Source organism: Hyperoodon ampullatus (genome assembly GCF_949752795.1).
Source record: "Hyperoodon ampullatus genome assembly, chromosome: 20".
Taxonomy (NCBI): domain Eukaryota; kingdom Metazoa; phylum Chordata; class Mammalia; order Artiodactyla; family Ziphiidae; genus Hyperoodon; species Hyperoodon ampullatus.
This window is the reverse complement of record NC_136933.1, coordinates 5,353,515-5,380,917: the sequence shown is the minus strand read 5'-3', so window position 1 is coordinate 5,380,917 and position 27,403 is coordinate 5,353,515. Positions and strand designations below refer to the sequence as shown.

General features: G+C 41.6%; 1 protein-coding gene across 1 annotated transcript in view; it reads right to left on the bottom strand.

Annotated features, from left to right (window-relative positions):
* Window positions 1-27,403, bottom strand: part of ZMAT4 (zinc finger matrin-type 4) — a gene marked incomplete at both ends in the record, with an annotated part of 203,552 nt that overhangs the window by 149,716 nt on the left and 26,433 nt on the right. The window contains one exon of the mRNA XM_079726554.1: window positions 8,782-8,871. Coding sequence (XP_079582680.1) covers window positions 8,782-8,871 — 90 coding nt within the window. The remainder of the gene's footprint in view (window positions 1-8,781; window positions 8,872-27,403) is intronic.

Sequence of the window (27,403 nt, the reverse complement as noted above, 5' to 3'; positions counted from 1 at the left end):
CTGTATCTGTTTCATTTGCTATTAAATTCTCTGTAATTAACACAGCATCTGACTCTTGGTAGACAGCCAATTAATATGAAAGATTAAGTAAATGAAAAATATATAGTAATTCAGAGCTCAGGTTCGAGAGCTAAACTGTACTGTGTTTGAACCTTGTCTGTATCACTTACAAGGCGTACGATTTTAGATGAGATACTTGACCAAAGCTTCAGCTTTCACATCTTTTTAAGATGGAGGCAATGAAGATTCCTACTTGCAATTGTAAAGTTCAAATGAAATAAATACCAAGTATTTAGTAAAGGGCCTGACACATAAAAAGGGCTTAATAAGTCATCTGATAAGGAGAGGATATATCCAATGATAACAATATAATAATGGGATTACAGAGTACAGGAGGAGGCCACAAGACTTACAGTAATCAAACACCCATGACACACTACCTCCACCTTAAAAAAATTACTTTCACAGCTGTCATTTTGGGGAATTCTCTCCTCTCCTCTGAATCAGATTCTAGATGGAAGTAATAACTATGATTTACATATTTTAGTATAAATGAGCTTCAGTACCAGAGTCCCAAGCTACAGATCTTGTCACAGGCCTAGGAAGTTGTACACAGCTCAGGTGCCATACTACACATTCACATCTGTTTTTTCATTTAAATTATCATCTGTCTGTTTGTATAACAAAAGTGTTACTCCCCTGCTGGGTACAGTTTGGAGAGGAAATACTAGATTTTTCAGGACATATCATTGATCTGTAGCGACAAGAAAAAATATTCTACATCAGGGCCGTCTCAGAAAACTCACGAGTCCTGGTTACCATAAATTCAGTTTGGTGGGAAGATGGCAGAAGAAACAAACCTTCCTCATTGTTTCCACAGTGTGGCAGACTTCAAATTGATTCTTACAACATAACCTGTTCATAAATTTCAATCTATCCTACTGAAAGAAACAAAGCAAAACAGCAACAAAGTTCCTGTTCAGGGGTTGGGAATGATACTTCTTATTCCCTACAACCTTCAACCTGCTGGGCCCTAAAAAAAACGAAACTCTGGAAATGAACAGAAGACAAGGCAGCTTTAGAGTCTGGAATGTTCCAAAGGGATCATTCCTATGAGTAGTGAGACAGCCACCCAGAGGGATGACAACTCACCTCCTCCTTCGCCATAATCATCCACTTCACACAGGGGTGGGCAAACATTTCCTGTGTGGCGGCCAGAGAGTAAACATTGCAGGCTTTGTGGGACAAAGAGTCCTCCACTGCAACTACTCAGTTCTGCTGTGTGATGTGAAGAGAGCTCTAGACAGTATGGAGAGGATTGAGTATGGCTGTGTTCCAATAAGGCTTTATTTATGAGCATTAATTTTTGAACTCCATGTAATTTTCATGTCACGATGTATTATTCTTCTTTTGATTTTTTCCAAACATTTAAAAACGTAAAAACCATTCTTCGCTTGCAGACCTTACAAAATAAGTAGTGGCTGCATTTGGGCGGTGGCTATGTTCTGACCCCTGGCTTTTAAGACACATAAATATTAAGCCACACCTATGGATTTCCTAATTGCTCTTCGAGTCTTCCAGATGTGAACAGCAGGCCTGCCCCTAACTGGAAGATAGCAGGTCGTATATTGCACTGCAGAGAAGAAAGAATGGAACTAATAGACAAATAATTTTTTTAAATCCCAGGAAGGAACATTTTACACACACTTTACAGTTTATTACACAGCTTCGCAAACAGGAAGCTTCGAAACAAGCAGGGCAGTGATTGTAATCCCTGATTATAAAGCCATGGCAGTGAAGGTTTAGAAAGTTCAAAGCAATGCTGTAAAACTAATAGGTTGCTGAGCCAGGGAAATAATCCCCACTTCTAGCTCTCAATGTGCAACTGGAAGCCAAGACACAGCATCCTCAGGAGATGCACCCCTCTTGGAGAATTCCCCATGAATTCAGCAGCAGACCAGTCGAGAAAACGGAAAATGTTGACAAAGTAAATGTCAGTATTCTGCACAGTATGGGTCTGTACCTTTGTCTACCATCCAATCTCCACTTTTGTCTCTACTGCTGTGCTGGGAGAATACTGTCCCCCCAAATTCAGGTCCACCTCGGACATGTGGCCTTATTTGGAAATAAGGGTCTTTTCATAGGTAATTATGATGATGTCACACCGGATTATAATGAGCGCTAAATCTAATGACTGGGGTCTTTTTTCGAAGAGGAGAGGACACCCAGAGATACACACAGAGAAGAAAGCAGACTGGTGTGACTCAGCTGCAAGTCAGGGAACACCAAGCGTTCTCAGCAACCACCAGCAGCTAGAAGAGAAGCGTGGACCTGACTTTCAATCAGAGCCTCCAGAGGGAGGTCCTGCCTACACCTTGACTTCAGATTTGTAGCCTCCAGAACTGTGAGAGAATAAATTTCTATTGTTGTAAGCCAAGCAGTTTGTGGTCATCTGTTACAGCAGCCCAAGGAGAGGAACACAGCCACCCACTAGCACTTTGTATCTAGAAATACCTTTGAATTTTGTTTCCCTGAAGACATCACTCATGTGGAGGCCACACTCAGAAGAGGCCTTTCCCACCCTTCTTCATTAGCATCATCCACATCCCACCCTTCAAGAATCAGCTCAGGGTCACTTTCTCCAGGAAACACTGTCCTGCCCCATCCTGCCAGGAGAGATCGGGGACCCCTCCCCTGTGCCCAGATGTCAGTGAGAAAAGAAATTTTCACATATTGAGGTATGGGAAAGTCATTCTGGCTTATACAGGAGTTAACTTGAATTTTATGCTAACTAAAACAGCCTGTCTGTGGCCTATCAAACCTACACTGTACATCTGCTTTTTTTTTTTTTTTCTTTTTTAGATGTTGGGGGTAGGAGTTTATTAATTAATTTATTTATTTTAGCTGTGTTGGGTCTTCGTTTTTGCGCGAGGGCTTTCTCTAGTTGCGGCAAATGGGGGCCGCTCTTCAACGCGGTGCGCAGGCCTCTCACTATCGCGGCCTCTCTTGTTGCAGAGCACAGGCTCCAGACGCGCAGGCTCAGCGGCCATGGCTCACGGGCCTAGCTGCTCCGCGGCATGTGGGATCCTCCAGACCAGGGCTCGAACCCGCATCCCCTGCATCGGCAGGCGGACTCTCAACCACTGCGCCACCAGGGAAGCCCCATCTGCTTTAATTATTAAAGAAAAGGGCACAGTGACCAAAAGTAAAGAATGTCCATGTTAAAAATAAAGATGAGGGTTTCCCTGGTGGCGCAGTGGTTGAGAGTCCGCCTGCCGATGCAGGGGACGCGGGTTCGTGCCCCGGTCCAGGAGGATCCCACATGCCGCGGAGCGGCTGGGCCCGTGAACCGTGGCCGCTGAGCCTGCACGTCCGGAGCCTGTGCTCCGTAACGGGAGAGGCCACAACAGTGAGAGGCCCGCGTAACGCGGAAAAAAAAAAAAAGTGCTGAAAACCAAGTTTCTCTGGAGCAATTCCTCAGAGTTGTCTGAGAGGCTGTCTTCTGGGCTCACATAAAACTCTTTGCTCTTCCTATTATAGATCATTTATTGATTATTTTTGTTGATGGCAGCCTGGACATATGTTTAGGGTGGTGCCTAGCACACTGTTATGAAAAGATATGATTTGCACATTGAAGCCCCGACTAGATCCTGATTTCTGTTGAGGAAGGTTCCATGCCCTTCCATCTTTGTGCCCCCAGAACTTAGTAGATGCTCACCACCTGTCTCTGGGAGTGGCATGGTTAGCTAGTTTGCAGAGCCAGAGGGAATTTTATTTTGTCGTGTTTTATGTTTTCCCAGCCTTGTCTCTGCCACTCACAAGCTGTAGGACCAGAGTCAAATGCCTTAATCTCGATTTCAGTTTGCTTCTCTGTGGGGATAATGCTAGCTCTTGCCTTTATACAGGAGGTGTGAGGATTAAATGTGTTGATGTATATAAAGCATTTAGAACTGAAGTGGGAAGCACCTGATAAGTACCGGTTACTATTATTACTTTGCCCCAGAACAGCAATATTCTCTGGCTATGGACCCAGCAATGGCTTCCATGACTCCAAATAAGATACAATTTCAAGATACGTGGAAGAAGCCCAGGAATAAGATTTAGGGAAGCCGGGAGGGTCTTATTCTCAGGCCTGACAAATTTGGACAAGTCATGGTACTTATTTGGGCCTTATTTTCACCTTTGTATTTACAGGGTGGGAGGGAGGTTATATCAAGTCCTCCCAACCTGAAACCCAGGATATTTAGGGACCTGTGAACGTGATCATGGAGGTCCTCAAGCTGCGCTGAATATTTCAGACCTAAGGGAAACCATATAAATATTTAGGAGTGATAAGTTCAATCACACTAACCAAATGTCAAGTTTCCCCACTTAGAAGAAATTACATTAATTCCATGTAAAAACACTGCGTATTTAATACCAACTGGCAATTTGGGTTGGCAGTTACTTATCTTTACAGAATGAAAATAAAAGTAAAATTAAATCACCTTTTTAACTTAAAAGTGCTATTTCCCAAGCAGACAATTTTTTTTTTCAAAGCATGTGACCCATGAGTGAGAAGATAATAAAAAGGACCATTGGTAGAAAACCGAGGCTCTCGGTCCTTTTTGGCTCTAATGCCGGTGGGATTCCTGAACATTTCTCTAAGGCAATCAACTCTAACCATTTATTTCGCATTTAATTTTACTCTGTGGCCTCAAGGGGAAAATGTTCTGCTCTAAAATTTCAGGGAAAAAACACAGAAGACCCAAATGAGGATTCTAAAGAGTAAAGCAGGGCATTTAAAATGCTGGAAAGGCCAGAGGACAGAAATGAATTTCAGTTTTTAAAAAGCAACGACAACAAAAGGTCAAATGACCTGGAATAGAAGTGGCAATGGCCCTGGGAAAAATATCAGGCACTTCTGTTCATCTGTAGGTAAATTCAGAGTTACTGTGTATTCCCAGGCTGCCATTACCCATCAATTTTAGGGATCACTGTAGGCCCAAGGTTCATGTGTGGTCAGGGTTTGGAAAATCAACAACAAGTTTTCTATTTTCAGAAACACTCCTTTTGTTGGATATTCGGGGCAGCCATAAAAGTGTTCTCCATCGAGTAACACTAGGATGCAAACCATAGACCCTGGGAGCAGGGGAGGTGGGAGAATGGGCAAGACTGGAGAGGCAAGTGGACCAAAGTATTACATCTTCCCAAGAGCACAGGTGCTGGTAGAGAGAGGATCAGTAATAATAATGCCTGCAGAGGGACTTCCCTGGTGGTCCAGTGGTTAAGAGTCCGCCTTCCAATGCAGGGGACGCGGGTTTGACCCCTGGTCGGGGAACTAGGATCCCTCATGCCACGGGGCAACTAAGCCCAGGCGCTGCAACTAGAGAGCTCACGTGCCATAACTAGAGAGAAGCCCGTGCACCGCAAGCACAACGAAGACCCGACACAGCCAAATAAATAAATAAGTAAAAAATAATAATGCCTGCAGAAAGCACTTTGAAAACAAAGTGCTTTATAAACGGGTTAGTTCAGTTGAGTCTTAGGATGAACCTGTACTTTAGAGATTCTTATCCTCGTCCCCATTTTACCACCCTGTGGAAATAAACAACAACCAAATGGGAACAAGAAAGGCTATTTACGTAGAGCTTGCTGTAGCAAGACAGCCAGCCAACATCACCTGCATTTGGAGGAGACTCAAAGGCAAGCAGAGAAGTGGAGAGGAGCTTCATAATGGAAAAGGGGTAGGTTTCACCCATGCCCTGATTGGAGGCTGTTGGCCTGGGGAAACTGCAGGTGGGCCACCTAGAATGGGACAGCCTATGTGATTGGTTAGGGGTACATATTTGGCTTTTTCTGGTTGGTCCTAAGTTGGAAACAGGGACAGAAATTAGGGAAGCTGTCAGCTATTCATCAAGCCTGGCCATTCGAGGCCTATTGTTACAGGGCTATTTTTTGACTTCCTGGATTGTCACTAGAGACGGTGGTCTGACTTCCTACAAGTCCGACTCACAGCAGGCAGGCTTCTGGGCCAGTTACTGGATCTCAATGGGTTGGTTTTCTGGACTGGTTGCTGCAGGTTGTGGGTCAAAGTTCTACTTTTAGATATGTTCTGGCCATTGTTGATTTGTGTATTTAGTCTTTCAACCCTTAGGTGTGAGTCTGTACCAGAGAAAATTGGCCCAAATAGTTACCCACATCAACGCTCAGGGCCCTGGAGAGGGGCTGGGCGTACCTTCCACACAGCATCCAACGCATCAAGACGCCTAATGGAAATGATCTATTCCTCCTGTGAAATGTCCATACAGCCTATTAAGGCATCAACCATCTCTTTTAAAAAGTAAGATCATTATGTTGCTTTTCCTACTTACTTATTTGCTTCCAGACAATGATTAACAAGTCACAGAAAATGATGCAATCAACAAATCACTGGTAGAGCTAAGTTTTCAAAATCCAGGAAAAAGGTCTCAAAGGGGCCTTTGGTAAAGTACCCTTGCAAACACTTCCTTCTGTAAAATCTGAACCTTTTCCCCTCTATCAACTGACACCGAGGAGTCTGGCAGAACCGCAGCCTGAGTGGGGTGAAACATGGATCTGACCAGAGCAGCAAAGATCGTGTCCTCAAGGTCACAGCTGGAGTCACAGTGCCCCTTTCTGTTTGCTTGTGAAGGGAAACAGAAATAAGCCCACCCCAAAATAAGCCACTTTGGCATATTGATTTTTTTTAATGAAGTTACTTAAGAAACAGCAAGGTCCAAGAAGGATACTCTGACCATCCTTTGTCCCCCTGAAAGCAGGAAATAAATCTCCCATGGAAAAGGCACCTTCCCTGTACCAGGAGGTAGACAGACATGCGTATCACCAAAGATACGGAATTCATGGCGGGGAGAAGCCTGTATAAACCAACCTTGTTATTCCTTCACTATTTTGCTACCCCAAGCCCAAAAGCCTTTGTCGTGTCAATTCCTCACGAATGTATTGCTTTGCTTCTTTGTCTAAAAAGCATCAAAGTTGCCTGTTTCGGTCATCTCCTTGAGTCTCCTATCTTTGGGGCTCCCACATGTATGAAATGAAATTTGTTCTTCCTCTGTTCATGTGTTCTATGTCATGTTAATCATCAGACCAGCCAAGGAACCTAGAAAGGAAAGGTTTTCCTCCCCTACACCTGATGGATGACTCGCTAGGAGCGCAGATATAAGTGCAACGTTCATGATTAGAATTTGACTGGATAGAAAATAATCTGTGTTCCAAGAGCTAACTGTCAAGTGTCCGTGAATCCTATTGTTTCTGACTCTTAGGATTAGACGCTAAATGGCTATTGAATAAAGGGATACATCGCTGAATAATTTCAAGAGGAAATAAAAAACCTAATTCTGTTCTCTCTGTAATAGACAGCTGATGGAGGGCGGGACTCCAACGTGGTCCCAGGATTCTGAGATCACATAAAAGCTGACTTAGGCCAACTTTCCTGTGTCTTAACAGGTTCTTTGGCTAAGGATGCACCCAAGAAAACACCTGTCCTCCCCTCACTCTCATGCCTCCATCCGGTACCACCCATTCAAGCCCAAAGACCCCAGCTCACAGGCCAACCCTGCAGTAACACCTTCCCTGCTCAGATGGCCCTGGCACGACTCACCCGCCCTTTGTCTCCGTGGGGCTTTGTACAAATGTTAACAAACACCCACACTGTGGCATCAGAGCTATTTTTTATACAACGTTAACCTCTCTCACTATATTTAAGTCTCTTTAAAGCCACAGGTCTGTGGCTTATGTGTCTCTGTTTCCTCAGCGGGCAGTAAAGAAAAATCCACAGCATCCAGATGAGTCTATACGTGAGCACCTCATTTTGTGATGCTGAGACACGGGCTTGGAATCTGTGGACCCTGCCAGCCACACTGCTTGCTACCTTTGGTCATATGCAGTTACCTTTCTCTCTCTGTTTCTTCTGTGACAACAAACAAGTATGGTTTCTGTCCAGTCTCTTTGATGATCATGTATTAATTTTTAATAAGACTGGCACTGATATGGCAGCAGAAAGAAAACAGGATCACAAGCACGGTGAGAGCGTGGGGTGTGAATGCTACATCCTCAGCCTCTCAGCCCTCAAAGGGTGAGAGGAGTTTCTGTGTTTCATCGGCAGTTTTTATCATGGAGGGTCTCTGCCGCGGGTGGGTAAGAATATTCCACTTATTAGGAAAAGGGTCCCCTGCTGGGAGGAAGCAATATTTCTCTCATCAGTCTTGGCCTTGGCCTGGCTAAGGGAACCCCTTTGCTCTGACATTAAACCCTCAAAGCAACTTTCTAATTGTCATTTGTCTTCCTAAGTAAACATTCCCTCAGGGAAAAGTGACGCTGATCAAAGCCCTGAATATTTTTATTTGCAAGATGTGCACAGCTTTCATTATAAATGAACAAACGGCATTCTGTTTTACACACCAAAGGAAACATACATTATGTAGCAAGCAAAGCATCTGATCTTTCTGACAGGTTTGCCCTTAGGTCACGTCTTCTGAAGGTGCCCGCCTCCCCTCAGCCAGCCTCTGTCTGTCTCAGCACCTCTGTCTGTTCTTTTCTCTGTGAGGTCCCAGCACAGTACCATCAAAAAGTCTCCCAACCCGATACTGGCAAGTTCTGGCAGGAAAAAAGGAGAAGACTTGCTTACATGTCATATTTTCTGTAATATTTAATGCGAAAGATTTCAACTCACTTAGCTGGACATAACTGCAATTCCCAGACCTGCAAAGTTTTTAGCAAACAGAACAAATTATCCAAGGATAACATGTGGCATCAGATACTCACATTCTCTGATCGGAGCCTCTTTGCGGGACACCCACCGTCCCTGGGGTGAAGCATGTAATATAGTCGGACTTTACTGGCATGTTTTCGACTCTGGGAAGAAAAAGCAGAAGAAGCAGATACTGTGAAAGAGAAGGCATTCTGAATCCTTGGACACATAGCCAGTGACTGCAAATGCCCAAAAGGACTTTGCTTAGAAAACACTTGAAACAACAAGGTCCTCACTGCAGAGCACAGAGAACTACATTCAATATCCTATGGTAAACCATAATGGAAAAGAATATTTTAAAAAGAAGGTATATATATGTGTAACTGAATCACTTTGCTACACAGCAGAAATTAACACTTTATAAATCAACTATACTTCAATTAAAAAATATTAAAACTGAAAAAAAAGAAAACACCTGAGCACGTTCCTATGGGTCCCATGGGGTGAAGTTTCAGATAGGTTAAGTGACTTGCCCAAGGTCATCAAGCCAATATAATTTCAGGATAAGAAAACAGAGTTAATGAAGAAAGGTGAAACCACTGGGATCTTTTAGCCTGGAGTGAATGTTTAATTGTCTTCAAAGGTAAGACCAGGTCAGCAGAGGGAATAATACAAGGACCAACTGTGATGAAGAGCTAGGTCCCCAGCCCCTCTCTCACTGCAGCTGCCCAGCCCTAAGCAGCCAGGGACAACGCCGTCCTGGGATGGTGACACGCACACGGCACCTCCAACCAAAGCCTGATCAGAGCCAAGCTACACGCCAGCAGGCAGATGCAACTGAACAAATCAAGCCCCACCTCCTGCAGACTAGCAGGACTATGAATTTCCATCTGTCCTGACTGCTCCGTGTCCAGTGTGGACAAACTGACCCCTTCTTTCTTTCTTTCTTTCTTTCTTTCTTTCTTTCTTTCTTTCTTTATTTTTTGCCTTTTCTGGGTTTTTTTTCTTATTTATTTATTTTTATTGGGGTATAGTTGCTTTACAATGTTGTGTTAGTTTCTGTTGTACAACGAAGTGAATCAGCTCTATGTATACATATATCCCCTCCCTCTTGGACCTCCCTCCCATCCCCCATCCCACACATCTAGGTCACCACAGAGCACCGAGCTGAGCTCCCTGTGCTATACAGCAAGTTCCTACTAGCTGTTTTACACATGGTAGTGCATATATGTCAATCCCAATCTCCCAGCTCATCCCACCCCCACGTCCACACGTCCGTTCTCTATGTCTGCGTCTCTATTCCTGCCGTTCTTCTTTCCATCTTTCCTCCTTTGCTGAACTGAGAGCCCATCCAAACCCCCCTCACCTCTAGACAACATTGCAGTTCTAACTTCCCAGTTGCTACCTGAGGCAGGATGGTGGGCTGAAAACACCAATGAAAGAGTCAGAAGTTCGCCGCAACTAGAGAAAGCCCTCGCAGAGAAACGAAGAGCCAACACAGCCAAAAATAATAAATAAATAAATAAATAAATTTTTAAAAAAGAGAGAGACAGCTTAAAACAATGTGACCGGGGCTTCCCTGGTGGCGCAGGGGTTGAGAGTCCGCCTGCCGATGCAGGGGACACGGGTTCGTGCCCCGGTCTGGGAGGATCCCACATGCCGCGGAGCGGCTGGGCCTGTGAGCCATGGCCGCTGAGCCTGCACGTCCGGAGCCTGTGCTCCGCAATGGGAGAGGCCACAAAGGTGAGAGGCCCGCGTACCTCAAAAAAAAAAAAAAAAAAAGAGACATTGTATAGGAAACACTGTAATCCACATAATGCTAAACATCGCTCACTGTAGACTGCATCGGTCCTAACTTCGAGTTCTATGTGATCTCCATGATATGAACTCTCCTTGAATCCTTTGCTACCTGATTCCAAGTCCCCCATCCCCTTCCTTTACTCAGAGATTTTTTTCCTTCTTTTCCAGTCCTTGGTTCCACTTGTCATTCTTTACAATTGGGTTCTAGCCGACCTCCTGAATAATGGTTTGCCTTCATGCATTAGCCACAAAGGCAAAGTGATTTTCAGAGAATACACAGCAAATTGCATCTTGTTTACAGGACGTAGTATAAATCCTTTCTGTCTGGTTTTCCTCATTTATCACTTTTTTAATTCCTTCATTTTTCCTGGAGCACAAAGACTGTGCTTCCAAACAGTCCCTGGACTGTCTTTAAATGGGTTTAAAAGTGCTATTGGAACATGAGAAATACTAGAGACATTAAAAAGTACTGAAGTGTGATTTTAAAATATATCTGTAGTCCTTTCTAGGTTGTATCTTAAGTTTTGTTTTTGTTTTTGCTGTACGCAGGCCTCTCACTGTTGTGGCCTCTCCCGTTGCGGAGCACAGGCTCCGGACGCGCAGGCTCAGCGGCCATGGCTCACGGGCCCAGCCGCTCTGCGGCATGTGGGATCCTCCCGGACCGGGGCACGAACCCATGTCCCCTGCATGGGCAGGCGGACTCTCAACCACTGCGCCACCAGGGAAGCCCGAGACAGCTACATTTTTGACAACAGGGGATGGGTTCAAGCCGCCGTCAATGCCCTTATGTTCGGTTGGAAATGGAAAAAATGCTTTCTACGTAATGAATGTTGGATGGAAAATGCTAAACTCAAAATGGCTTGTATACGATGATGACAATTAAATAAAAATTCGTAAGTATACCAAGAAGAAGTGGCAAGGGAAAAGGAAAAAAAGCATGATTTATTAGGGTAGAAGGAGGCTGGATGGTTTTCCTTCTTAATTTTTATAACAGATTCATCTTTAACATAAAAATAATAACAACTTCACAATGCTCAAGCCTTTGTAATTCCTCATTAAGTCTACTTTATATGCAAAATAATTGTAATTAGTAAAAAGCATCACTGATCTGGAATGCGTTTAACATATACTGATATAACGGACCACGTTTCCATCTACCCTTATCAACATTCAAAATGCATATTTTTTTCATTGCAATAATTGTTATTTAGTGGAGCCGACTTAACCCAAGGGTAGCACGTGCTACTTCAAAACTGAAAACTCGATTTTGGTACGTACAAATTCAATGGTAAATATGTGTACTTTTCACAGTGTGGTCTCTTTAGCTTTCTGTGTGTGTGAATGGAGATTATGGCAGCGGTCCCCAGCCTTTTTGGCACCAGAGACCGGTTTCGTGGAAGACAATTTTTCCACGGACTGGGGTCGGGGTGGGGGTGGGAGAAATGGGACAGTTCCGGCGGTAATGGGAGCGTTGGGGAGCCGCAGATGCAGCTTGGCTGGCTCGCCCACCGCTCACCTCCTGCTGTGCGGCCCTGTCCCTAGCAGGCTGTGGAGCGCTGGATTATGGGATGGTAAGTGCTGTCCAGACAACCAAACTGAGAAGCCCTGGAAGAAAGCTACTTCTGAAACTGACTTATGTCATCCAAATAAACACGAACAATAGCAAGTCGTTAGGACTTTTTCAAAGATGCATTAATATCTAAAATTTACACTGCTTTTAAGAGCTTAAAAAGCCAACTGAAAGGAACTTAAAAGAAAAAAATATATACCTTATATGTTAAATGTATACCTTACGGAGTTCCAAGAGGGAAAAGGACCATTCCTTTCAGGGGGAAAAAAACATGAAAAAGGAATTGCAGTCTCTTTCAGTTGCACTCAGAGTCAAACCCAGGTTCTTTCTTGCATTAATATTCGCATTTTAAGCGAAAGTCATTACTTTCATTCAAACCACATCAACTTTAAGCTTCCCAGGTAGGACAGAAATGACCAACTCTTCCATTTTAATTAAAGCCTTTGCCCCCATTGCTGGGCATTGTGCGTGGGCAGACCTATCTGCAGATTAGTTTCTTTGGCTGAAACAATCTCTTGGCACTGTAAGAAATAGTCTAAAGTGGAAATTCAGGCCAGCCTTCTCTTTGCAGGGATAAAGAACGAGACCAACCTCTATTTCAGATCTATCGCTGTGAAAGGAGAGGGCGAAACACATAGAAATAGAACGGCTCTCTGCTTCACCTAAATAACCATCTTCCATTATCACACATTCCTTAAAAAACTGGCAACTCACATTTGCTTCCAACAGGGCTACTGATTTCTGGTCTCATAAAATGTGGCGGTAGCAAAGCAACTTTGTATTTGCATAATGTTCCTAACAGCCTTCAAAGTCCTTTCACATTTATCCTCTCATTTTATCCTCCAATCACCGCTGTGAGGCTGGCAGGAGATGTGTTATTTCAAATAAGCTTTAAGATCCATTGCTGATTTCCTAGTTAAATCTTTACCATCTTATTTCATCATAGGTATCTAATTATACCTCTTCCAGAAACCAGCTAACATAAGCCAAGAACTACAAGAAAAAAAGAAAACCTGGAACGGATTGATCATTACAGAAGAGTGATTCTCACAAGCCACCAATTTTTGAAGTATTTCCACTCATTCTAGGGTAAAGAGCAGCTGATTAGAGCAGAGACAAAACATACCAAAGGTTTAACTCCCCAGCTGCCCAAGAATGTCTGCCCGATGTGAGATGGGGGTTCCATCTCTCAGGAAGGAGGAGAGGTTGCCCTGGCAGATCCCCACTTAACATTCTGAAGTTGAGGTCCCAGGGCTGAGCCCCAGAAAAACTGGGGGGCAACTCCACTAGGAAGTCAAGGTTAAATGCAGATAAACCAAGAGAAACCAGGAGTCTCGGAGATTCCCTCTGATGAGTAGGGCTCTTTCCCAGATTGGTGCATCCGGATTGGTTGGATACAGAAACCTATAGTGAAAGACGGACCAACTGGAAATCTAGGAAGAGAAGACTGACCCCCTAGAGAAAGGCTTTACCAACACAGAGAAGGAAGAAATAAAACTCCTCTGCCCAAGGCCCCAAGGCAAGATGTTCTACCCAGGCTGCTGGGTTACTGAAATGGTCTGTCATCCAGTCCTACAGCTGAAATTGGATCAGAAGATCCTAAGAAGTTTTGGGTGGACTATGAAAGGATCCAAGGCTGATCCACACACACTGGGGACGTGTGGCAGGCCTTAAACTGATGAGTGGCATACAGAAAAAAATTACATGACTCAAAAGAAGACATTGACAGAACTCTCAAGGAAGAGACATCAAGGAATTTTTTCTTTGCAAAATATTTACCACAATAAATAGAAGTAAGTTTTAAGCGGCATGATGTATTGGGCCATTTAATTTCAGAAAATATGGACTGAGGATTAAAGCTCAAAGATGAGATAAGACAACTGATTAAGATGAAGATGTACTATCTGAGTTAATAAAATAAAGCTATTAAAAATATCACAGCTTAATTTGGAAGACCTTTCACAGCAGGGCAAGAGCAGAATCAATACTGCAGGTCAGTGTGAAGTCCAGATAGAGTCACTTCCTAGAATGCAGAAGAATAGGATAAAGAAGTAGGAAAAAAATGATATTGGAGATCTGACATATGAAAGACCAGGACAAATATAGTGCAGCTTTAGCCGTAGAAAAAATAAGACAAAAAAATGGAATAGGAAAAGACTCCCAAAATAGACCCAATAGTTTGGGACCAAAAAGAAAACTAGGAAAATATATCTAACTTTGTGATTGGAAAGTTTTCTAAACAACAAAGCAAAAGAAGCAGTACTGATAGATACAGCTAAATATATACATATACATATATATATATGTTTGTAATCTGAAATACATAAATGTAAGAGGCAAACCACAAAGTAGGAAAATATCTGCAATATGTAAAAGAAAGTGGTCTAATACCTTTAAGATAAAGAGTGTTCTAACAAATTTATAAGAAAAAATAATATTAAAATAAGCAAAAGATATAAATAGGAATTGTAGAAATGAAAATAGCTAAAAGATACATAAAGAGAAGTTCATCCAAATTCTACCTCATATTACTTACTTTAAAATACATATGTATTTTCACCCATTAAATTGGCAAAGGTTTATAAAATATACATATCCATATCAGTGAGGATACAAGAAAACTAAGACTCTTGTACATAGCTAATAGGCATGTGAATTGATACAATCTTCCTGGATGGAAATTTTGCAATATATATTCAAAAGGCAAAAACTTGTTTGATCCAAAATGCTACTCCTACAAGTTCATTTTAAGAAAGCAATCGGAGACATGTACTGTCATTTATTTATAATAGTGAAAATGAGAAAATAATTTAAATGTCCTGAATGAGAGAGATAAATGTTATGACATATATATGATAGATCACCAAAACTGCCACTAACAAGCATATTAATAATATTTAATGACATGAAAAATATCTATGCAATAACACTAAGAAAAAGTCTGTTTCAAACCAGAAAATAAAAGATGCCAAATTTTTTAAACAAAAATATCTATGTGTACTATACACGTTTGTGTGCATAGACATGGCCAAAGTCTACGAAGAAACACACCAAAAGATTAATATTCTTTACCATGGGTCACAGGTGACTTCAATGTATGCTTATTTTTGAATTTTCCAAATTCCTTAAGGAAACTAGTCATTCCAGTAATTAGAGGGGAAAAAAATCACAATTTATAGGTTCATTCCAGTTTTGATGATTTACCATTCTGTTTTACCTTAAGATGAGGACAATGATATCACAACTTCTAAATCCTCAGAGAAGACGGATTACACCTATTTTGTTCATTTGCATCCCCATCATTTAGCATCATGACACACAGTCGGCGTTCAAGAAAGGTTTGTTGATTGAGGGACTGAACGCATGCATGGAAGAAAGAAATGATCCAGAACCAGAGCCCAAGACTCCTGATGTACACACACTTCCATGATTGTGTGGAAGTGTCTGTACATCATTGCTATAGATTCCCTTCCACTCTGAAAATGAAATCAAACCCACCTCCCCGTTCTTACCATCCCTGAACCCCACGGGCAGGGCAGGTCCAAGAGGAGAAGGGAGCGTGCAGACCAGAGAGAGTTCTGGCAACAGCTCCTGCAGGCATTTTGCAGACTGTACACATTAGAGGAAAACTCTCAAGGGGACCTGAGGACAGCTGAGCTTGAAGAAAAACTCCAAGGAAACCGAGGAATTGCTGCAGCTGGTACAGAAGTCCAGATCCAGAGCGAGCCCTCTTGCTGCAGCCATCGTGACACATGCAGATCCAGGTGGTTGAGCAAGATGATGTTTGGGACTGGCAGAGCCAACTCCTCCACTGTTTCCAAGAATCCCAATCCACCAGACGTTGGTTTAGTAAATCTCATTTAACCTGTGGTCAGACACAGGCTGTGGCCTAGGGTGATATGTCACTTAGTTTTTAATCATAGGATCCCGGGCATTTGTGCTGCTATGGACTGAATTGTATTACCCACCCCCCAAATTCATATGTGGAAGCCCTCACCAACCACCCTCTCCCACGCCCCAGCATTATTGTATTTTGAGATAGGTAATTAACATTGAAAGGGGACAGAAGGGTGGGGCCCTAATCCAGTAGAACTGGCATCCTTCTAAGACGAGGACACGTGCACAGAGGAAAGGCCATGTGAGGACACAGCAAGGAGCTGACAGTTCTGCAAGCCAGGAAGAGAAACTTCACCAGAAACCACGCCAGCACCTTGATTTTAGCCTTCCAGCTCCAGAACCGTGAGAAAGCAAATGTCTATTGTGTAAGCCCCCACGCGATGCTATTTTGTCTCGCAGCCTGAGGTGACTAAGACACATGCCATCTATCCACACCAGGTGCTCTTTGGGGGTCTTTCTTCTTGTACACAGGAATCAGTCCCTTTCCCAAAAGCAAATAGGATAGCCTTAAAGTTTCTAGAATTAGGTCATTTTATTATGTTTCTGAAATATTTTTAAAAGAGCATTTGAAATGAGAAATGCTTATCTTAAACAAGTTTTGAGAAAAGTGAATTTTTGTTGGAGAAAACCATATAGGGTGGGCTGGGCAGCATTCATGATTGTGTAAACACGTTCGCACTAAATCTGTTACTTCCGTCTGCCTACTCAAGTGCCTACATCAGTGCATTACAATTTTAAATCAAAGTCTTGCAACTCAAAAAATTACATTACCACCAAAGTACAGAGGAACAATTTTTCTGTTGCGTGAGGGCAGAGCTAAATATTTCTCCAAGATGTCTGCACATTTCAAGCAGAATCACAGGAGAAATAAGAGAACACTGGAGGATAAAAAATGCATTATACCTCACCTAGGCCTCACTTTTGCTGTTTGGGAAAATAAAACAAAAAATGATTTTTTTTTCCCCTCCAGAAGCTCCTGTAAAGAAGTTAAAGTTAGAGATGAGAGAAAAAATAAAGCCAGTGAGATCAGTGATTAAAGTCAGAGAAGACAGGGTGATTTGAAGCAACAAAGCTACCAAAGCCTTCTGCAGTGTGAAAGCTTAAACACAAGCCAATCCTGCGCAATCATTTCCCAAGGTCTCTTGGTTTCTCTTATAAAATTCATGCCTGGAATAAGAAAAAGGTTAGCACTTTATAAAAACATGGCTTTATGAGGTCTGCCAAGATTAACCCAACCACTGCCAAGGGCAAACACTTGTCTCCATCTATTTGTTTGGAGTGAGGTTTAAGGTGGTGGAGAAACCAAGATAAAACCGAGTCCCTGGTCTTCTGAAATAGATGACAGTCACCGAGAAAACCCAACAAGCAAGGCAGCAGGAGCAGGTTTAATGTGGCCTCATTACCCTGTGTAACATTTTTACATTTGATTCTCTTTTTACCCTATTATTTTATACTCCTTGGCATGTACCATACAATTATTCTCAAACTGAACTCTGTTGTTATGACTGAATCCTCAATTTTCGTTGTTTTTATAGTCCTGATCCATTCCCACTATGTACCTTTAAAAGTTCTGCACAGGGCTTCCCTGGTGGCACAGTGGTTGAGAGTCCGCCTGCCGATGCAGGGGACACGGGTTCGTGCTCTGGTCCGGGAAGATCCCACATGCCGTGGAGTGGCTGGGCCTGTGAGCCATGGCCACTGAGCCTGCGCGTCTGGAGCCTGTGCTCCGCAACGGGAGAGGCCACAACAGTGAGAGGCCCGTGTACCGCCCCCCCCCCAAAAAAAAAGTTCTGCACAGATTGGTTCTTCTATAAAAGCATGTTACTTACTTAAATACTCAGGTGAACAGAAGCTTTTTTGTTCTGTAGTCTGCTTTTGTTTTTATAGTCCCACTTGCTTATTTTTGCTTTGGTTGGCTTTGCTTTTGGTGTCAACCCCCACCCCCCCAAAAAAAAATCATTGCCAAAACCAGTCTCAAGGAGTTTACTCCCTATACTTTCTTCTGGGAATTTTATGGTTTCAGATTTTATGTTTAAGTCTTTAACCCATTTTGAGTTAATTTTTGTGTGGGGAATAAGATAGTGGTCCAGTTGCATTCTTTTGCATGTGACTGTCCAGTTTTCTGAACACCATTAATTGAAGAGGCTATCCTTTCCTTTATTCTTGGCTCTTTTGTCGTAAATTACTTGATCACATATGCATGTAAAGGTTTATTTATGATCTATGTATTCCATTGATCTGTATGTTTGTTTTTATGCCTATATCATACTGTTTTTTTGGTTTTTTTAAACATCTTTACTGGAGTATTATTGCTTTACAATGGTGTGTTGGTTTCTGCTTTATAACAAAGTGAATCAGCTATATGTATACATATTACCAAAGATTTGAAATATACTTTGAAATCAGGAAGTGTGATGCCTCCAGCTTTATTCTTCTTTCTCAAGATCACTTCAGTTACCTGGGGTCTTTTGTGCTTTCATACAAATTTTGAAATTGTTCTATTTCAGTGAATAATGCATAGGAATTTTGATAGGGCTTGAACTGAACCTGTAGATTGCTTTGGGTAAAATGGACATTTTAACAATATTAATTCTCCCAATCCATAAACATGGAATATCTTTCCATTTTTGTGTGTTTTCTTCAATTTTTTTCATCAATGTTTTGTCACTTTCAGTGTCCAGATCTTTTACCTCCTTGTTTAAATGTATTCCTAAGTATTTTACTCTCTTTGATGCAATTGTAACTGGGATTACTTTCTTAATTTCTCTTTCTGATAGTTCATTGTTAGTGTATAGAAACCAACTGGGTTTTGTACATTGATTTGTATCCTGCAACTTTAATGAATTTGCATATCAGTTCTAACAGTATTTTTGGCAGAGTCTTTAGGGTTCTCTACATATAATATCAGACCATCTGCAAATAGAGACAGTGTTACTTCTTCTTCTGTGATCTGATACCTTTTATTTCTTTGTTTTGCCTAATTGCTCTGGCTAGGACTTCCAATACTATGTTGAATAAAAGTGGTGAGAGTGGGCATCTTTATCGTATTCCTGATCTTACAGAAAAAGCTTTCAGTGTTTCACCGTTGAGTATAATGTTAAGATGTGGGCTTAGCATATATGGTCTTTCTTATGTTGAGGTACATTCCCTCTACACCCAGTTTGTTGAAAGTTTTATTATGAATAGATGTTTAATTTCATCAAATGCTTTTTCTGCATCTACTGAGATGATCAAATGACTTTAACATTCATTTTGTTCATGTGGTGTATCACACTGATTGATTTGCAGATTTTCAACCTTCCTTACATCCCTGGAATTAATCCCACTTGATCATGGTATATCATCCTTTTAATGTATTATTGAATTAGGTTTGCTAATATTTGTTGAGGATTTTTGCATTTATGTTCACGAGAAATATTAGGCTGTAATTTTCTTTCTTGTAGTGTCCTTGCCTGATTTTGGTATTAGGGTAATGCTGGCCTCGTAAAGTATGTTTGGAAGTGTTCCCTCCTCTTCTAATTTTTGAAAGAGTTTCCAAAGGATTAGTATTAATTCTTCTTTAAATATTTGGTGGAATTCACCAGAGAAGCCATCTAGTTCTGAACTTTTCTATGCTGGGAGGTTTTCGATTACTGACTCAATTTCTGTAGTCTGCTCAGATTTTCTGTTTCTTCATGGTTCAGCCTTTGTAGGTTGTACTCCTCTAGGAATTCATCCATTTCTTCTAGACTGGCCAGTTTTCTGGCATTGTTTGTTTACAGTAGTCTCTGTGATCCTTTGTATTTCTGTGCTATCAGTTGTAATGTCTCCTCTTTCATTTATAATTTTGGTTTTGAGTGCTGTCTCTTTTTTTCTTGGTAAGTCTGGCTAAAAATTTGTCTATTTTGTTTACTCTTTCAAAATACCAGCTTTGAATTTCATCAATCTTTTTTTATTGTCTGTTTAGTCTCTATTTCATGTATTTCCACTCTGATCTTTGATATTTCTTTCCTTCTACTAAAAGCTTCTGCACAGCAAAAACAAAACAAAACCACCAACAAAATGAAAAGGTAACCTATGGAACGGGAGAAAATATTTGCAAATCATATTGCTGATAAAGCTTAACAGCCACGATATGTAAAGAACTCATGTAACTCAATAAGAAAAAAAGAACAATTTGATTAAAAATGGGAAGAGGAATTACACAGACATTTTTCCAGAGAAGATATACAAGTAGCCAGTGGGCATGTGAAAAGATGCTCAACATCACTAACCATCAGGAAAATGCAAATGAAAACCACACTGACGTACCACTTCACACCATTCAGAATGGCCATCATCAAAAAGACAAGAAATAACAAGTGTTGGCAAAGATTTAGAAAAAGGGAACCCTTGTGCACTGTTGGTGGGAAGGTAAACTGGCACAGCCCTTTGGAAAACAGAATGGAGGTTCCTCAAAAAAATTAAAGATAGATCTACCATATGATCCAGCAATTCCACTTCTGGGCGTATATCCCAAGGAAATGAAAACAGGATATCAAAAAGGTAACTGCACTCTCATGTTCATTGCAGCATTATTCACAATTATTTACAATATTCATAAATCATAAGATATGGAACAACCTAAATGTCCATCAATGAATGAATGGCTAAAGAAGATGTGGTATTTACAGACAAAGGAATATTATTCAGTCACGAGAATGAAGGAAATCCTACAATTTGAGACGCAATCATGGCCCTTGAGGACATTACACTAAGTGAGATGAACCAGACACAGAAAGAGAAATACCACGTGAAATCACTTATATGTGGAATCAATCAATCAGTAAAAAGCTGAACTCACGGAACCAGTAGAGAAGTAGTTGCCAGGGGCTGCAGGGTGAAGGAAATAAGGAGAGGTTGGTAAAAGGGTACAAACTTTCAACTGTTAGATGAATAAGGTCTGAGGATCTAACGTAAAACATGGTGACTATAGTTGATAACACTGTACTGTATAATTAAAAATTGCTAGGAGAGTAGAACTTAGTCGATCTCATAAACAATAGATAAATATGATAAATATGTGACGTGATCGATGTGTTAATTAACTCCATGGAGAGACTCCTTTCACAATGTGCACATAAATGTGTACATATGTCAAATCACCATGATGTACACTTTAAATATATTACAAATGTATTTGTGAGTTATACCTTAATAAAGCTGAAATAAATAAATAAATGGCCAGATGACTTTTACTGTAGAACATAACTCCAACAGACCTCACTTTGAATGCAGCGATAGTAAATAATAATAATTTTTAATTGGACTAACAAACAAAACAGAGTATCTGCCTAACAAAGAGATTCTTCCACGTACAAGAAAATTTAAATTTTTAAAGTCAGTTTCCTCTGGTACACTTGAAAGGTGATTTTATTTTCACAGATTGTGCATTCATCCTATTTTCAAGAATACTTGTAGGTACATATAACTTTTATGATCTGAGAAAAGTAATCAGCAAATTTATTAGGAATATTTTTCACTGTAAAATAATGTGCAAAGAGTGGACTGTCTATTTCTTCCCACCCTAGTGTCCCCCCCTCCATGTTTAGCTAGATTTTTGCACACCAAGTTAGCCGGCTGAAGTGGGGCAGGGCTGGGAAGCCTCAGCACTGCTGAAATCCTGAGGGTCCAGCCGTGCCACTAGTCGAAAAATAGGTTAATAACTTGGTTTCACTGAATGACAGGGAAACAGAAATTTTTTTCCCTTGAATCCCTAGAGTCAAGTATCTGGAAGCATATTTTATTTTTCCAGAAATACCTGTTTTGCTTAATACTGCTCTCCAGACCTTCAGGGCACACATGCACATGGCTGCCAGCTGCAAATCTGCTGTCACCTCCAGCTCACCACCACCAGCTCACCACCAGCTGCATTTCAGCTTATCTATTTGCCTATTCAAAGTCCCAGATTTTAATCTGTTTGCAGGTTGCTCTGAACTGATAGCATGATTAAAGAAAAATAGGGAATTCTGAAATAATCCATTCTCTCTAGCCAGGTGGTTCAGAGAGATAGACTTGGTCAGTGGAAGATGGTTGTATTCAATAAATACTCCCCAGATGCTCCAGAGTCCCTATGTCACTCCTTTCCCTCAGCTGGAGGGACCAGAGGGACACACAATCTAAAGCAAGCAGAGGTTTGCACATCCATCTGCCACAGACTGCAACGTGCTGCCTCTCGGGGACAGCAGGGAGGGGCGCAGGAATCCCTAGTTTCCACCCAACCGCCCACCCCTCTGCATACAGACCAGACCTGGAGTAGTTCTTTTCCTTCCAATCTCTCCCAAAGTTTGGTCCCTGGACCACCTGTTTCAGAATCATAGGGTTGTTTTTTTTTTTTTAAAGGAAGGTTTCAGACCTCATCACAAGAATTGCTAGGGGCCAAGGGACCAGGAATTAGGTTTTTTGCAGCTCCCCAAGTGCTTAGAAGGCAAGTGGATTTTTGAAAACCCGGTTCTATTTTCCCTCCTTTCTAATCAGCTCCTCTCCCCTTCCCTTCTGTGGCTGCCAAGCCCAGATTGAAAGAAAAAGAAAACAGACTGGGAGAGCTACCTCCAGCTTTAGCTAGATTGCACTTCAGTGTGAAGCAAAATCTGGAAGAGCCGGTCTCAGCCAACCTCCCAGGGACCTGCAAAGAGCAGGCTGAGAAGTGCAGAGCTCGAAAGAGGCTGCTGCGTGGCACAGAGATGCTGCTCTGACATCTCTCAGCTCTCAGACTCTGAGACTCCACTTCTCACCATCTCCTCCCGACCTCCATTTACCTCTTCCTAAGGGCCTTCAGAACATCCCCTGTAGGTCCAGCCAGTGTCTTGCTCAAACCCAGTACTTCCAAAGAGAAGTCATTATCTTTCTTCCTTGTCTAGTCCCCTTTTCAGTGTCTCTGTCTTTGTCTGGAATACAAGTGTTCGTGCAGGCAACCAGGCACAAAACCAAGTGAAGCAAAAATATTGGAAAATACCAACCGAAATTGTTAAATAAGGATGCTAAATATATTTAAGGAGTTGAGAAGATATTACCAATATGAAACAAAAACATGAAATCATAAAAAAGCAGAAACACTAGGTAATAGGATTACACAGCATGACTGTATGCAGTTTATTGCTTTAACAGATGAAAATCCATCAGTGTAATATACCGCAACCATGATTGTTGAACTATGTGAATCTGTTATTTCTCTAAGTGAAAAACAATCAAATATTGGAAATTTCATATGGTTCAACTTCAGTTTTCTTTGATAATCGACAAAAAATACATCTTTTTTACAAAATGGAAATTTTGTTCACACAAAACCTGCACACAGATGTTTATAGAAGGCTTATCCATAATTTTCAAAACTTGGAAGCAACCAAGAAGTCATTTAGTTAGGTGAATGGATAAAATAAACTGTGGTGCATACAGACAATGGAATGTTATTCAGCACTAAAAATAAATGACCTGTCCAGCCATGAAAAATTTAGAGGAAACTTAAGTGCATATTACTAAGTGAAAGAAGTCAATGTGAAAAGGCTACATACCATATGATTCCAACTATATGACATTCTGGGAAAGGTAAAACCATGGAGACCGTAAAAAGATCAGCGGTTGCTAGGGGTTACAGAGGGGGAAGGATAAACAAGCAGAGCACAGAGGATGTTTAGGACAGGGAAACTACTCAATATGATATTATAAAGATGGGTGGATGGGGCTTACCTGGTGGCACAGTGGTTGAGAGTCCGCCTGCCGATGCAGGAGACACGAGTTCGTGCCCCGGTTTGGGAGGATCCCACATGCCGCGGAGCGGCTGGGCCCGTGAGCCATGGCTGCTGAGCCTGCGCGTCCGGAGCCTGTGCTCCGCAACGGGAGAGGCCACAACAGTGAGAGGCCCACGTACCGTAAAAAAAAAAAAAAAAAAAAGATGGGTGGATGGTTGTCATTATGCATTTGTCCAAACTCACCGAAGGTACAACAGCAAGAGTGAATGAACCCTAAGGTAAGCTATGGACTTTGGATGATGATGATGTCAGTGTAGGTTTGTTAGTTGTAACAAAAGTACCATCTGTTGGGGGATGTTGAAATGGCGGAGGCTGTTCCTGTTGTGGGGTAGGGAGTCTATAGGAACTCTCTGTACCTCCCTCTCAGTTTGCTGTGACCCTGAAAACTGCTCTAAAAAATTAAGTCTATTAAATTAAAAAGATTAATGGAGATGCCAAAACCCTTAAGTAAAATTAACAAACTGAATACAACATTGTGGGTTTTTTTAAAAAGTAATGTATCATGATCAATACTGGATTATCTAAGAAGTGCAAGCATGGCGCAGCTTCAAAAAGCTCAATGTTATTTACCACACCAATAGACTAAAGGAAGAGAAAAATCATTATCTCAACCAATACAAAAAAATCATATGATAAAATCCAGCACCTATTTATATTCTTTTAAAAACTTAGTAAACTAGGGAAAGACAGGAGCATTCTTGCCTCCACACTGGTTGTATGAAAAATCTATAGCGACCGGTATGCTTATTGGAGAAATTTTTTTTTTTTTTTTTTTTTTTTTTTGCGGTACGCGGGCCTCTCACTCTTGTGGCCTCTCCCGTTGTGGAGCACAGGCTCCAGACACGCAGGCTCAGCGGCCATGGTTCACGGGCCCAGCCGCTCCGCGGCATGTGGGATCCTCCCGGACCGGGGCACGAACCCATGTCCCCTGCATCGGCAGGCGGACTCTCAACCACTGCGCCACCAGAGAAGCCCTGGAGAAATTTTTATTGTATTTCTTTAAAGACTATGACCACTGTCACTCTTGCTGTTGCACACAGCACTGGAGCGCCTCATCAACTCCATAAAGAAAGTAAAAGAAAAAGAGATCTGGGCAAAGAAAGGGGAGAGCTGAGACTCACTGTTGGCAAATAATAAAAAATGTATCTAGAAGAAAATTGACAGCGTCAACAGACAGACCATTAGAACTCGTAGGAGAGTCTAGTCGGTTTGATGGATGTGGAGAGGCACTGCCCAGATCCCCTTCCATGGAGAACGTGTGGCCCCTGCTCTGGGAGTATTGTCAGCAGCCAGTCCTCAGCTGTCAACTCTTTCAGGGATCCCCAAGGCCAGGTCCTTCCCAGGGTGAGTGGAGAAAAGAACATAAATAAATACCAGGAGAGGGACCTTGCATAGCCCGGTTTTGAGAAGGCTTTATGCATTCTGAATGCGATTAACTAATTCAGGTTACACACTTAGTAGGTTGTGTACAAGGTTACACAACTAGCAGGTTGTATAGAGCCAGTATTTGAACCCAGGCTTTCTCATTCCAGAGGTTAAATAAAGTCTTAACTACAATGCTGTACCACAGGATACTTTCCCCTTACCATCCTAAGATCACAAAATGCATATTCCTGTCTCTGTATATTTGTTGATTCTCTTCCCAATTCCTGATATACACGTACGCCTCTCATCACATAACTGAATATAATAACCCTTCTATGTCTATTCCAAGACTGACCCCTCTAAGGACTCTTCCCCAGTTGCTCCAGAAACTAATTTCATCCTACTTGTAAATCCCACAGCTCTCATTGTCTTTACCATATATTTTAGCCTTTTTATTATTTTCAGTTAAGCAATTCATAAAATATTCCTCAGCAATATCAAATGCATATGTAGTTATCCATCCAGCATAACTCATGTAGCCCCAAACCACAACTACTTTGGCAAAGGGCAATGTATGAATCTTCTATATTAGAACAAGGCAGAGTGTACAGTCGGTGTCAAAACAGCACCCACCCCTCGATTTGAATAGATTACAGATAGTATATTAGTCTCGCTGTCTCGAGACAAGTTAAAGCAAAGGAAACAGAACTGACTGTCAAATTCAGTTCTGCTTGTCTTTCTCAAACACATGGTCAGTATTCTATAATTTCTTCCTTCCCCTCATCATTCTTGACAATCTAATTTTGATTCAGAATCTCTTCCCGAAAGTCAGCCCACAGATAAATATGCACATATAAAGATAGCGCAAGACTACTGAGAAGTATTTAACCAGTGTAATCATGCATTCAGGCTGGACACGTTCTCATCCAAGGAAAATAATAACATCTTCATCCTAACATTATCGGGCATCCCATGATTATGCAGCACCATGCGGAGCCCTTTCCCTCTGCCACCTGCTCTTAACTAAATTTCAAGTAAGCCTTCCCCACTTCTTTTCACCTCCTGAGTGACTGGCTGTTTCATATAAATGGACTGAAATTTTGAAAACTGATGAATAAGGGTGGAAAAATTATGACTATAATTTTTTTTAAAAGATAGAGGGTTTAGCTGTCTTCAGCTCCCCCACAGCCCACTGCAGTGGTTTCTGGCTTACATGACAAAACACAGCAGCCAAGGCAGGGGGACGGGGTGCTGCGGCTGCGGGTTCCTTTCTTCTTTGCTGAATTAGGAATCCAGCAGAAATTAGTGCCTTCAACACAACCATCTGTTCTCCATGCACTCTTTTCTTCTGGACTTCAACAAGGGGTGATATGTTGATGCTAAGACACATTTAAATCCAGTTCCTGGTGTTTCAAATCTTATTCATCTCAGCTGAGAGTGAAGTTATGAAACTGGGCCAAGATGAGGGAGGAAATTAACTAATATTCATGCCCCATTAATTTTCTAGTTTCCTTTTACTGGATTCAACCAACTGTACAAAAAATTCCCATGATAGTTCAGCTATGAGAAGAGTTATATGGACTGTGGCAGGTAAACAGTACCAACAATTACACAACAATTATTCATTCACTCATTTATTTTCCAAACTCTTGATGTGTAATACGTACAGGCTAGGGTCAAAACCCACCTCCACAAGTCACGTGGCATGTGGATTATTCTGGGTTGAGTTATTGCTATAAAAAGAGATGCTGCCGAAAGGAAGATGATCCAGCATACGCTATCTAGTTATTCTCTTGTGAAATCTCAGCATCACCTTCCATGAACATCTACTCAGTCCTTGTGCTTCCCAACTTACTGGCTGGAATTCACTCAGCTATCCTTCGGCAGCCTGACACTTCTTGATCTTCTTTTGACTTGGTATGTCTAATAGCACTCCCCTTCCTCAAGAGTCTGGGGCCTAGAATAGATGTATACAAATACAGGCTGTGCTAACAGAAGAAAATTGGAGTTGCATTTTGCCAAAGACTATTCTTGGTTCAAATAGGATGAATAGGTAGAATGCAATTTTGAAATCTGTTACAAAGATTAAAACAGAACAGAAAGCTAGATGGTGAGTATAAAGATACATTAACCTTCCAAAATTGGGTTCATGAGAGAAGTTGTTTAAAGGCCAGTGAAGGAACATACATTAACTGTAAGATGTTGACTAATTTATGGTCTCTTAACTATAAAATGCAAAGGTAGAACATGACAATTTTTAATGTCCCAATCAATGGTAACACTCTGTGATTCATGATA